General features: G+C 40.7%; 1 protein-coding gene across 2 annotated transcripts in view; it reads right to left on the bottom strand.

Annotated features, from left to right (window-relative positions):
* LOC125451110 (tudor domain-containing protein 7-like) overlaps nucleotides 1–17,767 on the bottom strand; it is a 98,610-nt gene that overhangs the window by 4,539 nt on the left and 76,304 nt on the right. For both annotated transcript variants that reach the window (XM_048527857.2, XM_059642999.1), the window contains 4 exons: nucleotides 15,419–15,505; nucleotides 12,505–12,639; nucleotides 9,692–9,802; nucleotides 9,075–9,571 (listed from right to left, as the gene is read on the bottom strand). In XM_048527857.2, the coding sequence (XP_048383814.1) occupies nucleotides 9,075–9,571; nucleotides 9,692–9,802; nucleotides 12,505–12,639; nucleotides 15,419–15,505 (830 nt within the window). The remainder of the gene's footprint in view (nucleotides 1–9,074; nucleotides 9,572–9,691; nucleotides 9,803–12,504; nucleotides 12,640–15,418; nucleotides 15,506–17,767) is intronic.

Below are 17,767 nucleotides of genomic sequence, written 5' to 3'. Positions count from 1 at the left end.
TCACCAGCAAGTTCGCAAAGTTATTTATAAGAAACATAAAAGATCCCAATATCTCCATGCATACATCAATTCCAGTCATCAAGGATTGCTTTTTTTTTGGGGAGTCTTTAGACAATATCTTGAACACTGGCCCTAGTAACCCAGGAGGAAAATCAGAGGGTCCTATTTCCATAGAATACTACTTTTTAAAAAATTCATTCACAGAATAACGGCATTGCTGGCCAGGCTGCATTTATTGCCCATCCCTAATAACCCAGAAGACAGTTAAGAGCCAACCACATTGCTGTGGGTCTAGAGTCAGTGCAGGGAAGACCAGGTAAGGATGGCAGTTTCCTTTCCTTAAGGACATTAGTGAAACCAGATGGGTTTTTACCAACAATCAACAATGGGTTTGTGGTCATTATTAGATTCTTAATTCCAGATATTTATTAAATTCAAATTCCACCACCTGCCAGAGTGGGATTTGAGCGCAGGTCCTCAGAACATTGTCTGGGCCTCTGGATTAACAGTCCACTGATAATACCACAAGGCCACCACCTTCCCTGATACACCAGTTACAACAATACAACAGATGTGAACAAAGGCTGTTTGACTGAGTGGAAGAGTTGGAGGATACATCCAACCAGAATTGGTGACTTTCATATGGGGGTGAGAAAGAGGGGCCAAAATCTGGAAGTCTAGTATCATCACTGCTATTGAATTATGGCTCAAAAAAAGTGACAGCTCCACATTGTTAGTGACAGGGTTTCCAAGCAGGATTTGGGGGTGGGGGTGGCTCACAATATTGGTTTAAAAACCGTTTAGAAGCAAGTTATTTTTGTTAGTTTGTTCGAGAGGAGAAGGGGCTGAGTTTTAGGGAGTGATGCTGGACAGCAGGAAGGGTCCCACTAGCAGGTTGTAGTGATCATAGTTTCGTTACCACATTCAAATTAAGAGTAACAGGTAGCATTGGGTGGTCAAATATAATGGGAATTGCAGATGCTGCAGAATCCAAGATAACAAAGTGTGGAGCTGGGCGAACACAGCAGGCCAAGCAGCATCTTAGGAGCACTGGGTGGTCATGTTGTTAATAAAGAAGGGAATCATTGCTGTGATGAGGCACAATAAATCATGATGTGGAATCAATTTGGATGGAAATAAGGACGACCAAGAGAAATAAGCCATGAGTGGGAATTGTCTATCAGCCTAGAAGACATGTCTCACTGTCTTATTCACAGTAATAATTTAAACGGTGACCTGGAAGATTATGAAAGGTTTTCACAAACTTTACACAGGAAATATTTTCTACTTGTGAGATCAGAAGTAGTGATCATACATCTAAAACAGTCAGTGGTCAGTACAGTCAAGGAGGAAGGAGAAATTTCTTTACTCAGAGTGGTCAAAATATGGAACACGTGAGGAAAGGAATGGCCAAGCTGTCTGAAGGAGAACCTAGGTATCAAAGAACGAAGAAAGGATATATTAAAAGCCAAAAGAGCTACGGATGCTGTAAATCAGTGAGACATCTCTTCCACAAAGTACAAATCAAGAAATAGTGGAGGCATGTAAGACAGCACTGCGACTGTCATGATGAGTTTAATCTGCACATTAACTGGACAAATCATATGGTTTCTTCCATGACATCCTTGCCCAAGATAACAAAGTGTGGGGCTGGATGAACACAGCAGGCCAAGCAGCATATTAGGAGCACAAAAGCTGATGTTCCGGGCCTAGAAGGGTCGAGGCCCAAAACGTCAGCTTTCGTGCTCCTGAGATGCTGCTTGGCCTGCTGTGTTCATCCAGCTCCACACTTTGTTATCTTGGATTCTCCAGCATCTGCAGTTCCCATTATGTCTGCCATGGAAGATTTTTTTTAAAAATAGAGTAAATCAAGGGTGATTTAGAACAGTACCTTACACAACCTACCTGGGAACAGGCTACCTTAGATCTACTGATGTGTAATGAGATAGGATTAGTTTACGAGATCTCAGAGCTAAGGATCCTCTGGGGCTTGCAATCACAGCACGGTAGAATTTCAATTCATTTTAAGGAAGAGCAGCTCAGGTCTCAAACCAGTGTCCTCAACTTAAATAAGGACAATTACAGAGTTATGAAGGAAGAGGTGTCTAAAGCATGCTAGAAAAACATGCTAAAGGAAAGACCAGCAGCTGAGCAGTGGCAGACATTTAGGCAGAATATTTCATAACTCTCAGGAAAAAAAAATGAGGATCTGATGAGAAGGATAAACCAGCTACGATTAACAAGGGAGTCAAGGAGAGTATCCAATCAAAAACTAGGCACACAGAGAAGAGGTCCAGAGGACTGTGAATTTTTGGAAACCATCAGTGGTTGACTAAAAAGATAATAAAAAGAGAAAAACAATGATTATGAATATAAAACTGCAAGAGCTTCCATGGATATGTGAAGAAAACAGTAGCTAAAGCGAGAAAGGGACTCTTGGAAGATACGACTATACTAATTTAATAACAGGGAACAGGGATGTAGCAGATAACTTAAGTCAATATTATACATCAATTTTCACAAGTGGAGAGAGGACATTGTAAACATTTATATTGGGAAAATGCTAGAATCCATTATCAAGGATGAAATAGCAGGACATTTTTAAAAGCTTAACAAAATTATAACATGGTTTTATCAAAGTGAAATTGTGTTTGACAAAATTTGCTAAAGTTCTTGGAGGAGATAACAATCAGAGCCGGTAAAAGGGAACTAGTAGATGTAATGCATTTGGATTTCTGGGAGGTATTTGATAAGGAGCCACATAAAAGATTACTGCACAATATAGGAGGATTAGAGGATTAGACTCCCTATAGTGTGGAAACAGGCCCTTCGGCCCAACAAGTCCACACCACCCCTTGGAGCATCCCACCCAAACCCATCCCCCACACACCCCTAAACATTACGGGCAATTTAGCATGGCCGATCCACCTAGCCTGCACATCTTTGGACTGTGGGAGGAAACTGGAGGAACCCAATGCAGACACGGGGAGAATGTGCAAACTCCACACAGACAGTTACCCAGGGCTGGAATCGAACCCGGGTCCCTGGCACTGTGAGGCAGCAGTGCTAATCACTGAGCCACCTTGCCACCCAAGGTCATGGTATTGGAGACAAAGTACTGGCATGGACTGAGGGTTGGTTAACACAGAAGACAGAGTTTGGACTAATGGGTCTTTTCGGGTTTGAAAGACATACCTGGTAAAGTGCCACAAAGAATCAATCCTATGGTCTCAATTATTTACTATTGATATTAATGACTTGGAAGAGAGTACAGAGTACAATACCATCCAAGTTTCCTGATCATGCAAAAATAAGTGGGAGGGCATGTTGTGATGCACACAGTAAGGGGAGTGAGTGAGGAAAAAAACTTTGCAAATGGAGTTTAATGTAGGAAAGGGTGAGGTAGGAAGAGTCAAAAAAACTGATGATTATTTAAATAGAGAGACACTGCATAAATCTGTAGCTTAGAGGGATCTGGGTGTTCTTGTCCATGAAACACAAAAGGTTAGCATGCAGGTGCAGCAAATGAAATTTAGGACTTCATTGCTAGAGGATTGGAATTTAAAATAGGGAAGTCTTATTGCAACTGTCTACACCTGGAGTACTGTGTACGGCTTTGTTCCCCGTAATCAGGAAAGAATATACTGGCATTGCACACTACTCAAAAGAGATTCACAAGGTTGATTCCTTGTAGGGGACTGACATATCAAGAATGGCTCAGCAAGTTAGACCTTTATTCATTTGAGTTTAGGATAATGAGGGGATAATTTTACTGAAAGATACAAAATTCAGGCTTGCAGGATAGATGCTGAGATGATGTTTCCACTCATGGGAGAAATCTCAAACTAGGGGACAGAGTTACAAAATAAGAGGATATGCTTAAAATTGAGATGTGAAGGAATTTTTTTCTCTCTGCATAATGAACATCTGCAGTTCTCTACTCCAGAGTTGCGGAGACTGGATCACTGTGTATTTAAAGGGGAGGTAGATAGATTTTTGAAATATTGAGGAGTTGAGGTGAACTCCACATTCCAATCTACCACCAAAGATAATGAAAAGGACAAAGCCATGGAGCAAAGTTAATGCTTTAAATTGGAAAAGGCCAATTTTACTAAGCTAAGATGTGATTTAGAAAACATGGACTGGAAATCTGAAAATATAGTAAGTGTCTGAGCAGTATAAGGCATTCAAGGATTGAAGGCTCTCAACAAAAACGTTGCCATAAAGAAAACTAGTGGGTCTTCCAAATCTACACCTTAATGGATATCAAAGAGCACACAGCATGGCAAAAGAGAGGGATAGCACAGACAGTGTCACGGAACAGGAGAGTGAGATGGTGAATGGCAAAACAATGAAAGGAGAGAAATCAGGCTTTGCATCTGAAAGAATGAATAAATTTCCAGTTCTAGCAGATTAAGATGTATAAGGGAGGAATTAGAAACTCTGACCATCATACCCCAACCCTCTATGGCTACAGGCATGGTACCAGAGGACTCCTAACATTGTACCATCTTTTAAAAAGAGAGGAAGGGAAATAGAATAATTTCTGGGCCAGTCAGCCTAACGTTGTAAGTTGGAAAACTACTTGAAGAACATTCTGATGGACCATATAAATCATCACTTAGATAGGAAAGAATTATCATGGGCAGTCAGCAATTTCTTAGGGGGAATATCATACCAAATGAACAGGATTACATTTTTGAGACAAATCAATAGGGTAACACATTTGATGTAGCCCATTGATGCTTTTAACAAGGTTCCACATGGCATCTGGGTCAGTAAAGTAAGGCCTATGGGATTTGAGAACAAGTTACAAGTTGGATCCAAATTTGACTCAAGCAGGAAGCAAAGGATTAAATAGTCAATGGGTACTTTGTGACTGATTGGCTGTTTGCAGTGAGGTTCTGCAAGGCTTATACCAGGTCTCTTGCTTTTCCAAGGATGAAATGATCAATGATTCAGAAGCTAAAGTCTGGGGCATAATTAAGAAGTTGGCATGTATTTTTAAATTTCTTGGATGGCTGATATGCAGAAAGAAAGCTGCCACCTGCAGCTAGACAACAACTGGCTAGTCAAATAGGCAGAAAAATAACAAATGGAATTTAATCCATAGAAGTATGAGTAAAATATTTGGGGAGAGCAATCATAATAAAAGAATACTCAATAAAAATGGGAAAACAAAGGATTGTAGGAGAGTGGGGGACTTTATGTTTCAAATCTGTAGATTGCTAAAGGTGACACAACATCTGGATATGACAGGGTATTTCATTTGTTAATCAAAATGAAAAATAGGAGAGCAGGGACATTACAGTAGAACTGTGTAAAACACTAGTTAAGCCATAGCTACAGGAGTGCACAAAGTTCTGGTCAGCACATAATAGGAAGCATGTGATCACACTACAGACGGTAGCAAGGAAATTTCAGGACTTGGCCAGAAATGGAAAATTTATCCATAAGAAAGATTCAGATGGGCTGCTGTTTGTTTCCTTTGGAACTGGAGGACTCAAGTGAGATATAATTAAAGTTTGGACGGTATCCAAAATATAAGAGGTCTGAATAGAGTGGATAAGAAGGACCTTTTAGCTAACAGATGAATAAAATTTGGGCATTGAATAATTGGCAAAAAGCTTAGAGGCAACGCTTCAACTAATCTGTTTTGAAATGCGTGGTGATTTATTTAGGTACGTAGCATCTACATTTTTTGAACAGGTGACATGTGATGTAATTTAAAGGAGTTGATTTGTTCATCACCCCTTGAGAAACTGGTAACTTGCAATGGCTGTATTCTTACAGGGATGAACTATAGGGAAGTACTAGAAATATTTTTCAGTGGTAGAAGGTCTCAAACCCGTTTAAACAGTGGGGGAGGTAGAATCCCTCACTGCATCTAAGAGATTCTTGGGGTATGCCCCTGAACATAGTAACCCACAGGATACGGACAACAGCTTGAAAACAAGATTAGGGTGAACCACCCCTTTTGCACTGAAATTGACATAGTGGATCATAGTTTTACTACTCTTCTTTTTAAAATCTCCACAAATTATTTGTTCTCAGCATTGATAATTGTGCAATCATGTCTCCATGCTGGCTATGAGGCTACATTTGCTAATTTGTGTTATTAATTCATCTATTGTTACAATTGTTTTACATACTCCAATATTGTACTTTTAGTTTTATCTTTTTTCTAATTATCCTTGATGACACTTAGAAGGCAGCAACATACTTGTGGGAACAGCAGGCTACATAGCAGGATTTGTGCAGATGGATCTTTTTTAAAAATTGTTATTTCAGTTGACATGAAGACTTGTTATTTATTTATTGTAACATTGCAATATTATAACTCAATTATTGTTCCAGATAAAACAACACAGACAATAGACTGTACCTTACCAGTATGGCTATGACACTCAGAAACATTGCAATGAGCCTAAAATTCAGTTTTAGTCATTTATAAGTCACTTTTGACTTAAATTCAGATTGTAACAGTCTGATCTAATTTGACCAGATGAATCTACTGGCAATCAACAGTGACACAGATATTCAATGCATTTGTTGTTCAATAATACCATCGCAGGTTATTAAGCCATGTAATCTTCAATTGCAGGGTGTAAGATCTAGAGCCAAAAGAATGAACACCTCAAGCTATACAGAAATTGGATCCTATCCAATATGTAATTTTGGCTGATGCAGCATAAAACTAGTGTCCAGCAGAACAACCACTAGTGTGATAACATCTATATTGTAAATTCCAAATGGAAGACAGTTTCAGATATACACACAGACTGTCTCAAAGTGCTTCACAATTAGTGTACAAACTTGATGAGGTGTTCTTGTCTGAATTGAATGCAGTAGCCGATTTACAAGGTACAGCAGGAAGTGAAATGAAAGACTTGTTAAACTGTTATTTTGTAATGACATTGATTGAGGGTGCAATGTTTGCTAGAACACCAGGGAACTCTTCGCTGCTTCCGTATTAATGACATGGGATCTTTCAGATTCATTTACCAAGCTGGAGTTGTCTCAGTTTAAGCTCAACTAAAGGAGGTCACCTTCAAGAAAGCAGCATTTTATTCAAACGCCATGTTAGATTGTGCAACCAAAGTGGAAGTGAAGCTTCAACTTCTAGCACCTTTCCCCACAAGTCAGGAGACGATAAATTGAGTGAAACTGACACTTCTTCACAGGATAACAAAGCGTGGAGCTGGATGAACACAGCAGGCCAAGCAGCATCTCAGGAGCACAAAAGCTGATGTTTCGGGCCTAGACCCTTCATCAGAGAGGGGGATGGGGAGAGGGAACTGGAATAAATAGGGAGAGAGGGGGAGGCGGACCGAAGATGGAGAGAAAACAAGATAGGTAGAGAGGAGAGTATAGGTGAGGAGGTAGGGAGGGGATTGGTCAGTCCAGGGAAGATGGACAGGTCAAGGAGGCGGGATGAGGTGGTAGGTAGGAAATGGAGGTGCAGCTTGAGGCGGGAGGAAGGGATGGGTGAGAGGAAGAACAGGTTAGGGAAGCAGAGACAGGCTGGGCTGGTTTTGGGATGCAGTGGGGGGAGGGGACGAGCTGGGCTGGTTTTGGGATGCAGTGAGGGAAGGGGAGATTTTGAAGCTTGTGAAGTCCACATGGATACCATTGGGCTGCAGGGTTCCCAAGCGGAATATGAGTTGCTGTTCTTACAACCTTCTGGTGCCATCATTGTGGCACTGCAGGAGGCCCACGATGGACATGTTGTCTGAGGAATGGGAAGGGGGAGTTGAAATGGTTCGCGACTGGTAGGTGCAGTTGTTTGTTGCGAACCGAGCGGAGGTGTTCTGCAAAGTGGTCCACAAGCCTCCGCTTGGTTTCCCCAATGTAGAGGAAGCCACACCGGGTGCAATGGATACAATATACCACATTGGCAGATGTGCAGGTGAACATCTGCTTGATATGGAAGGTCATCTTGGGGCCTGGGACAGGGGTGAGGGAGGTGGTGTGGGGGCAAGTGTAGCACTTCCTGCGTTTGCAGGGGAAGGTGCCGGGTGTGGTGGGGTTGGAGGTGAGTGTGGAGCGGACAAGGGAGTCGCGGAGAGAGTGGTCTCTCCGGAAGGCAGATAAGGGTGGGGATGGTAAAATAGCTTGGGTGGTGGGGTCGGATTGTAGATGGCACCTTCCCCTGAACCTCCCACCCCAAGCCGCACCTCCATTTCCCACCTACCACCTCATCCCACCCCCTTGACCTGTCCATCTTCCCTGGACTGACCAATACCCTCCCTACCTCCTCATCTATACTCTCCTCTCTACCTATCCTGTTTTCTCTCCATCTTCAGTCTGCCATCTACCTCCCCCTCTCTCCCTATTTATTCCAGTTCCCTCTCCCCATCCCCCTCTCTGATGAAGGGTCTAGGCCCGAAATGTTAGCTTTTGTGCTCCTGAGATGCTGCTTGGCCTGCTGTGTTCATCCAGCTCCACACTTCGTTATCTTGGATTCTCCAGCATCTGCAGTTCCCATTATCACTTCTTCACAGGAGTTGTTTTTTGGTGACAAAGCACTTTAATCTATGATACGATCTAGAGAGTGCCATTTCTACTTTTACAGATATATCACAACACACCTGCAGCTCCTTATTCTTCCTTGTTAAATCAATCCTTTTATGCTTTCAGACATAAATACACAGGTACCAAGCCAGATAATATACATGAACGCACATCGACATATGCATTTAGAACTGTGGTACTTTTAGGATTTTCTAGCAGCTTCATAACATATTTCAACATAAATCTTAGAAACATTTTGCACTGCACATGATGAAGTTTATTTTTACACAAGTCAAATTTGCTGTTTTGGGCAAATTATTTGAAATGTAATAGCGAGTTAGCCTAGCGCAAACTGTCACCTTCAAAGGATTTTTAAAAAAAAATTTCTGGTATGTAACTGAGATTTAAGAAACTATTAATCATAACAGTAAATGTTGCATCAGATGCTACTGAATGACCAGAAGACTGTATATCCACCTGCAATGGAAAGGCATATCTGAGCATTTCTATTAAGACTGGTGCTTCACAGTAGATTATAATAAATATATTTATAAACTTACTTGTTATCCAGCTGTGCAACAAATATTTTGTTCTTTTCTATTGGCACAGATTGCCACTCAGTACTGTTGTAATAGAGAACCATTTCTTCCATCAGAACTTCTAACTTGTACAGTTCCTGCCAGGGCTGAAAAACAAAGTGCCCTGGATGACAAGCAACTGAAATGAAGACATCCATGTGCTCCCCAGGCTGTGGCAGAACAAATGGAGAAGGAAGCACATTGTGAACAATGTGTGGGGCAATCATCTTGATTGGTGCAATCCCAAAGTCCTTAACTGGGCTTTTAGTGTCAAACTCTGAGGCAATATTTGCATCACCTTTATTGCTTGGAAAGCTGGTAGTAGAACTCCGTTCAACACTCAGGTAAACATCCTTCCTGTGCTTCCACAGGTCTGCATTTGTTATTTTATGATTAATGCTACGCTCTGGATTAGGAAAATTCTTTGAAGTAAATAAGTAAATATGAACCAGTCCTTTAGCTTCATCAACTTTCACAACCTGGAAAAATTTTTTAAAACAAAAAAAAAATCAAACAATTACAACCAAGTCTTTAAGACAATAATCACTGACCTCAAGTTAAAAGGTAATCTTTCAGTAACACATTCACCTCACATTTACCTTAATGCTGCAATCAGAGCAGTTTAATACGGTGTCTCTAAGCCACAGTACTGCATCCGGAGTCCACATGCCTATATTAAACGTGAGGTCTGCTAAGCAGCATTTTATGGCCTAAGGAGGAAACAGCCCACATAATCAAATAGTAAAATACAGCCTTTGATGTCTACAAGTACACAAATTCTGTTCCTGGTGCAAGCTAGTGATCCCTTCTGAAACGTGTTATTGGGAAACTCAGAAGACATGATCAAACTCGGTTGTGTTTTTTTTCCCCTAAGAGATAGCCTTTTAGGTTCAATGTGACACAAAGGATGTCCCAAAGGTTGGTGTAAAATTATACCAAAGGATGAGGAACTGCTTCCAGAAAAGAGACAGTTAAGGGTGAGATTAGGGATACATGTGGGTTAGGGTTACTTCTGTAAGAAATAAGAACGTTCGGTCCTTTGAACCAAACAAATCTGTCAATAATATCATGGCTAATAATTGCCAGTCCCTCAAAGCTCTAGACTCCCTTATAAATCAAAAATCTGTCTAACCTAGCCTTGAATTAATTCAGTGACCCAGCCTTCCTGCTGTTTGTGGAAGAGAATACCAAAGACTAATGGCCCTCAGAGTCAAAAGTCCTCATCTCCGTCTTAAATGGGAGAACCATTATGTTAAAAACTGTGCCTTTGTTCTAGATTTTCCCACAAGAAACATCCTGTCAACACCTATCTTGTTACACTCCCTCAGTTTCATTAACTTCTCCTCTCACTCTTCCACATTTCAACGAGCATCATCTGCCCAACTTACTCAGCGTTTCTTCACAAAGGAATAATTCTAATCCCAGGAACCAGTTTAGTGATCATTCTCCAAACTGCTTCCAGTGCAAATGTATTCCTTTTCAAGTAAGGCTACCAAAATTTTCAGCATGTTACGTGAGGTCTCACCAATGTCCTATACAGTTAAATGAATATTTCCCTACTTTTACACTCCATCCCTCCTGCAATAAAATCTGATGTTCCACTTTCCTTCCCAATTATTTAGTGCACCTGTATGCAAACATTATGTGATTCATGTAGAAGGGGACCCAGATCCCTCTGTATTGCGCATTTCTGTAGTTTCTCTCCATTAGTTGCTGCCATGCATTTGACTCAATGAAATGAACTTCAATTTTTAAAAATAGTTTTTAAACAGATTTACTAAATGAGAAATAGCAAGAAAATACCTCATGAGGAGCATAACATTTTCTCCTGAAGTTAAGGAATGCTTTGGGTTTGCTTCATTTAGACTTTTGAATTTACCATATTTATTGAATGGGAGGAACATCACCTGAAAATTTATTTCAAAATCGAAACTGCTATCTAATTGCTTCTGTCATGTCCATTACAATAATAATTTTGTGATTTGAATAGGCAGAAGATATGCAGAGATAATCCACAAGAATTAATAGTAACATCACTGTTATTCATAGTTTACATCAATAACTTAGAGTCAACAATTAAGATACTAGTTTATATTTGTTGATCACATTAAATAGAAAGTGTAAGTGAAAGAGGGAGAATGCCACCAAAACACAAAGGCATCAATAATTTGCTGAATAGATCCATAACTGGCCAATTACTTTCAAGCCTGATAAATAGTGGCGCTCTTTTCGGTTGGTAGATAGTTGCTGAAAACAATAATGGAAGAGGGTAATCTGGGTACAAAGACACAATTCATTAAAGGAGCTCTGTAGTTTGATGACTAGAAAATAACTAATGACTTGAAAAGCACAAATCCAAACATAAGGATTCATTTAGATTAGATTTCCTACAGTGTGGAAACAGGCCCTTTGGCCCAACAAGTCCACACCGCCCCTTGGACCATCCCATCCCCCTATAACGCACACACCGCTGAACACTACAGGCAATTTAGCACGGCCGATCCACCTAGCCTGCACATGTTTGGATTGTGGGAGGAAACCGGAGCACCTGGAGGAAACCCACGCAGACACGGGGAGAACACGCAAACTCCGCACTGACAGTCACCCGAGGCTGGAATCGAACCCGGGTTCCTAGTGCTGAGAGGCTGCAGTGCTAACCACTGTGAATAGCACAGAGGTGATGTTAAACTGATATGGAACTTTGGCTAGACATTCTTAGAGTGTTGTGTGTATTTCAGGTCTCCACATCTTAAAAAGGATATAGAGTTACTTAGGACGGAGAAAACATGAAGTAAAAATTCAGAAAATAACCCTTCAGAACTATCAGTAAGGACTGAACACATTGGGTCTCTTTTCTGCAGTAATAATTTAACGGTGACCTGGAAGATTATGAAAGGTTTTCACAAACTTTACACAGGAAATATTTTCTACTTGTGAGATCAGAAGTAGTGATCATACATCTAAAACAGTCAGTGGTCAGTACAGTCAAGGAGGAAGGAGAAATTTCTTTACTCAGAGTGGTCAAAATATGGAACACGTGAGGAAAGGAATGGCCAAGCTGTCTGAAGGAGAACCTAGGTATCAAAGAACGAAGAAAGGATATATTAAAAGCCAAAAGAGCTACGGATGCTGTAAATCAGAAACAAAAACAGAAATTGCTGGAAAAGCTCAGCAGGTCTGACAGCATTTGTGGACGGAAATCAGAATTAATGTTTCAAGTCCAGTGACTCTTTTTCAGAATATAAAAGGATACATTGATGGGGTTTGACGACGCAGGCTGGAAAGGGGATTTGCATGGATCATTAAGATTAACATAGACTTGTTGAGCTGAATAGGTGACCTTTATTATGCTACATGTACTTTATTAATAAATTGTAATGGTAGACAAAGTGCTTCATGTAATCACCATTACCTGCGGTGGTATGGATACAAAATCATGAAGAAGTGGAGATGGAATTTCCCTTAGCTCTGACACTGCAATAGATGCAACTATTCCAGTATCCAAGAACAGAATGTCCACAACTCTTGTCCCATGTACATTGGTAATCTTAAAAAAACAAAAAGGTATTTCAATTATTAAGAATACCAACAGAAACATAAAGGCTGTACAAACTTATGAAGTTTAAAAAGTCTATTTAATACATCCAGCGGACCTTAATTTCTATAATAATACAAGTATGTAAGGCTCAAAAACAAAGTTGCTGGAAAAGCTCAGCAGGTCTGGCAGCATCGGTGGAGAAGAAAACAGAGTTAACGTTTTGGGTCCGGTGACCCTTCCTCAGAACTGTTGGTGGTTGGGATAACGTCAGTTTATATGCAGAAAACAGGGAGCTGGGTGGGGTAGGGAGTAAACGATAGGATAGGGTCCAAAGAGAAAGACAGTTGGACAGACAAAGAGTCGTTAATGGTCAGGCTGGGAGGGTTAATAGTTGTTAATGGGGACTGTTAGTGACTAACAACAAGGGGTGTGTAGCGTCAGGCTATGTGCTAACAGGGCCTGGTGTGTGTGGTGGGGGCTGGGACACGGGAGAGTTTAGGCCCTAAAATTATTGAACTCAATATTGAGTTCGGAGGACTGTAGGATCCCCAAGTCGAAAAGGAGGTGGTGTTCCTCCAGCTTGCATTGGGTTTCACTGGAGCACTGTAGTAAGCCAGAGACTGAGATGTTGGGCAGGGAGCAGGGTGGTGCATTGAAGTGGCAGGCAACAGGTAGTTCAGGGTCTTTTTTGCAAGCAGAATGTAGATGTTCTGCAAAGCAGTCACCTGTCTACACTTCGTTTCCCCACTGTAGAGGAGACCACAACGTGAGCAGTGAATGCAGTAGACTAGATCCTTGAAGTGCAGGTGAAGTGTTGCTTTACCTGTAAGTTATGTTTGGGCCCTTGGATACTGGGGAGGGGAGGAGGTAAATGTGCAGGCGTTGCACCTTTGCTGGTTACAGGGGAAGGTGCTGTGGGGCTGTGGGGAGGTGTTGGGGGTGGAGGAAGTATGGACCAGGATGTCCCGGAGGGAACGGTCCCCATGGAGGCTGGACAAGGGAGGGGAGGGGAATGTGTGCCTGGTGGTGGCATGTTGATGGAAGTGGTGGAAATGGCATCTGATGATCTTCTGGATGTGGATGCTGGTGTAAGTATGTAAGGCTGTTCTTCTAGTATTTTGTACTCTTTGACTATCAGCCGTTTAAACTGTCACATTAAGTAATGGCATTTTGTAAGCTCGGAAGAAGGTTTTCTTCCAACTTAAAACTTTCCTTCCACTGAATTCAACTTCTTAACTCTTGCTAGGGCATGGTTTCATAGGTGCCAACATTCCTCCATTATTTCAGAACATAGCAACATAAGTCAGTCACTCAATTCTTCCAGCCTGTTCCACTGCCATGTTATCATTAATTTTAAGCAAGATAAGGTTGTGCCAGCAGGCACGTACTTCAGAAAATTTCTTCACTCTGGATAACAAGCCCTCTGATTTTCCTTTTCAGACACTAGTGAACTGCCTGCTTCTTATCTTGACAACTCTTATTGGTGATACAAAATGTTTGGAATCTAAAGTTAGGTACAATCAGTTACAAACAATACGAAAATAAATGCCACATTACTCTCGAGCAGCAAAAGAAAGCGAATTTTTAAAAAAATGTATTCATGGGATTTGGGCTTTATTAGCTGAGCTGGCATGAATTACTCATCCAGTTGTTCTTGATGTGGTGGCAGTGATCTGCCTTCTTGAACCAGTGCAGTCCATTTGGTGTACACCCACAATACTGTTAGAGGGGTCTAGGAATGTCCTTATCCATTCTTCAACAAATTAGGGTTGATCTCCTGGTTTGGCAATAAAGGCAGAGTTGGGGATAGGTCAGGCCATAGTGTTGCATATTATAAAAAACTGAAAGAACTGCAGCTGCTATAAATCAGAAACAAAAATAGAAATTGCTGGAAAAGCTCAGCAGGTCCAGCAGCATCTGTGGAGAGAACTGGTTCTGAGGAAGGGTCACTTGACCCGAAATGTTAACTTGGGTTGCAGATTATGTTGAATAGAGTTCTGCTGCTGATAGTTCATATTGATCATGGGTGCCCTGTCTTGAGTTGCTACGTCTGTTTAAGTCTATACTATTCAGCACGTTAGCAGTGCTACACAACACAATGGGGTGCATCCTCAACATGTTGAAAAGACTTCACCTCTACAAGGTGACCATTCCTATCTGATAGCTAAGGATAAAGTCAAGTGTGTTTTCACCTTTTGTTGATTCCTTGAGCTGTTGTAGACCCAATCTAGCAACTATGTCCTTTAGGATTTGACCAGTGTGATCAGTAGTGGTGCTGTTGATTCACTCTTGGTGATGAACATTGAAGTCTCCACCTCAGTAGTGCTTGGCTAGTCTACGAGACATCACTCCCAACTTTGGCACTAGCCCTTAGGTGTTAATAGGGAGGATTTTGCCTGAATGACAGGGTTGAGTAAATCTTTGGTTACACTCCTAAATCAGAGCAGTGATGAGAGGATGAGAATCACTGGTATCCTATGGGGTCAAGCAATGACAACAGAAAAAAAAAGAGCTCTTACACCACAGATCCCCAGTTAAGACAGTCGAATAGATTGGCAAAATAGAAGGAAGAAGTGGTAGACAGCTCTGGAACATTCAAATGAAAGATGACAATATCATAGAAACAGTAGTACTTGGTGCTGCACCCCAGGATGAGGGTGATTTTATAAAAGAGGGGTAGACAATTGGAAATGGTACTATCTTCACTGCTCTGATTTAGGAGTGTGATAAAAGATAAAAATATCCAAGAAAATCAGAATTGGATTCATTTCTGTTGGTGGACACTTACCTCTACTCGTGCCCATTTCCCTCGCCATCGCGCTAAACAGCGCTTACCACAGAAAGGTAACGAAACAAAATAGTCTGATGTGATTTGCTGTAATTAAACAAAGTTCACAACGTAAAATTGTAAATTAGTGATCTGGTACAACTATTTGAATCTTTAAAATAATTTCATGATATTTACAGTGCTAATCATAAGATAAATCCATGAACTCACTCTACTCCGCTCCACCACACACAAATTACATGATTAAAAAGGCAACACTCAAAATATGGAAATGGACAGAACATTTCCTTCAAGAAAACCTGTGCCTTTTTAAAGAGCAGGCACACTAAATTTATGTGCACTGCTCATTTGCTCAAACTTTCTTCTCCAACTTATTCAATGCATGTTTTACCTGAAATACTCAGCGTCTTCAAAAGGCTTTTAGTACCAACTGTGTAGGGGCCAATAATAAAAAAAACTAGTTAGTATCATTTGTCCAGCCCAAGTTAACTAAGGATGGCTTAAGTGAAAATTAGGAATACTAACATCTAGAATGGGAGGGCAGTTTCCCAGATGGATTTTAACTACCAGTTTGTCTGGGCAGGAGGAAGATGGGAAACTACCTGGAGGCCCACTTTCCATTCTACAAGATTGAGTCAAAGGAGAGGGAGTTTTGAAAATTTGCAGATTTTTATACAAATAATGATGACGAAAATTAGTACAATCCAGCTGCTGAGAAATTTTAGTGGGAGACAGGAAGCAAGTATTCATTTAAAAAGTGAGTTCCATGATACTCTACATCAGAGGCTGTGGTCTTACTGCCAGGACAGCATGCCCATCCTGAATCAACTTGTTGAACCACAGCCTTTCGTGTGGTGAAGGGACTCCCAGCACTTTTGCTGTTAGGTGTGGGGTTCCAGCATTTTAACTAAGCAATGAGTGAGGAATAGCAATTTATTTTCAAATCAGTACGATGTGACATAAAGAAGAATTTGGGAGGTTTTCTCATGTGCTTGCAGCCTGTCCCCTTCTGGACAGCAAAGGTCACAAAATTACAAGAAATTGTTCATGGCACTGTAATGGGCACATACTGTAGATCTGTTGTGCCAGTTGTTGAGTGAACCAACATTGAAGGTGCAAGATGGGTGCTAATCAAGTGGGCTACTTTCTTCTGAATTGTCTGAGAGCTGCACTTTTTATAGGCAACAAGTAAGATTTTATATTGCTTTTAAATGTTCAGATGAACAACAGCGATTGATGTGGGCTACATATCTGACTCATTCGATAGCATACTCGTCTCAAACTAACAAATATCAAATTAAAACTGCATTGTAGACTTGAGCACATGGTTTTCTTTTCATTCACCAGGGCTTTGCTGGCTGGGTCACTGTTAATTGGCCATCCCTAGTTGCCTGTGAGAAGGTGGTGGTGAGCTGTTTTTCTTGAATGCACCACTGAAACGTATTATTGGAAAGGGATGTCCTTGGATTAGACACTTCACAGGAAGACCAATTACACCCAAATTTCTGAAAAGCAATCAGCTGTTCCTTACTTCATTTCCAGACTGGGTGAAGAAATTAGGAAAAGCTGGGGAAGCTACATCATTGTTTGATATGTTTCAATTAGTTTAAACATGGTTTAAAAAAAATCAAAACTGTTAGGAACTCCGTTTCAAAATCTTTTCTGTCAAGATTCAAACTGTTTCATTTATTTCCTCTGCCCTAAAATGGTAGCCATGTCTTCACATCACAAGATGGCTTGAAGCCCAAGATGTACAATGATTATCAGAATTATTGGCAGTTATTAGTTTTTGCAAAATGAACTGCAACATTGGGATGTAAATCTGAAATATTTACTTGATTAAAATTGGCTTGTGTTACTACAGAATAAATCATATCGAAATAGGTTTACTACATTCTGAGTGGCCTGGCCAAATCTGTCAATTTATTACTTTTTTTTCTGATTATTAAATGATTTTGCTTCTTTGCATGCAGCGCTTCTTGCTAATTTGTTGAGAAAATGAAGTGGGCCACTTCTGGCCAAGACACCGGAAAGAAGTTTCACAGTTAAAGCGAGCATGCAATTGGGAACTAGAACAATTCAAATCTGAAAACAGAGCGTACAATGAGTAAGTGTGGGCTATTATTTCTATCCTATGAGCATCTGACCTGATAATGCACAAGCAAAGATGAAGGACCCTTATCGTGGCATGGTCTGACTGAATCAGTATGTTTCATACACTGCACAAAATATAAATTGCATTATTACTTCTTTCTTTTTTCACCTATAAAAGCAACGTGATTAATAATGCAATACATGTTTCTGCGAATGGAAACGTCAAAAGATGATAGAGCAGGATTTCCACCTGAA

This window comes from Stegostoma tigrinum, chromosome 3, assembly GCF_030684315.1.
Source record: "Stegostoma tigrinum isolate sSteTig4 chromosome 3, sSteTig4.hap1, whole genome shotgun sequence".
NCBI classification, from domain to species: Eukaryota; Metazoa; Chordata; class Chondrichthyes; order Orectolobiformes; family Stegostomatidae; genus Stegostoma; species Stegostoma tigrinum.
Note: the sequence above shows the minus strand (reverse complement) of the source record. Positions and strands in the feature narration are given on the sequence as shown.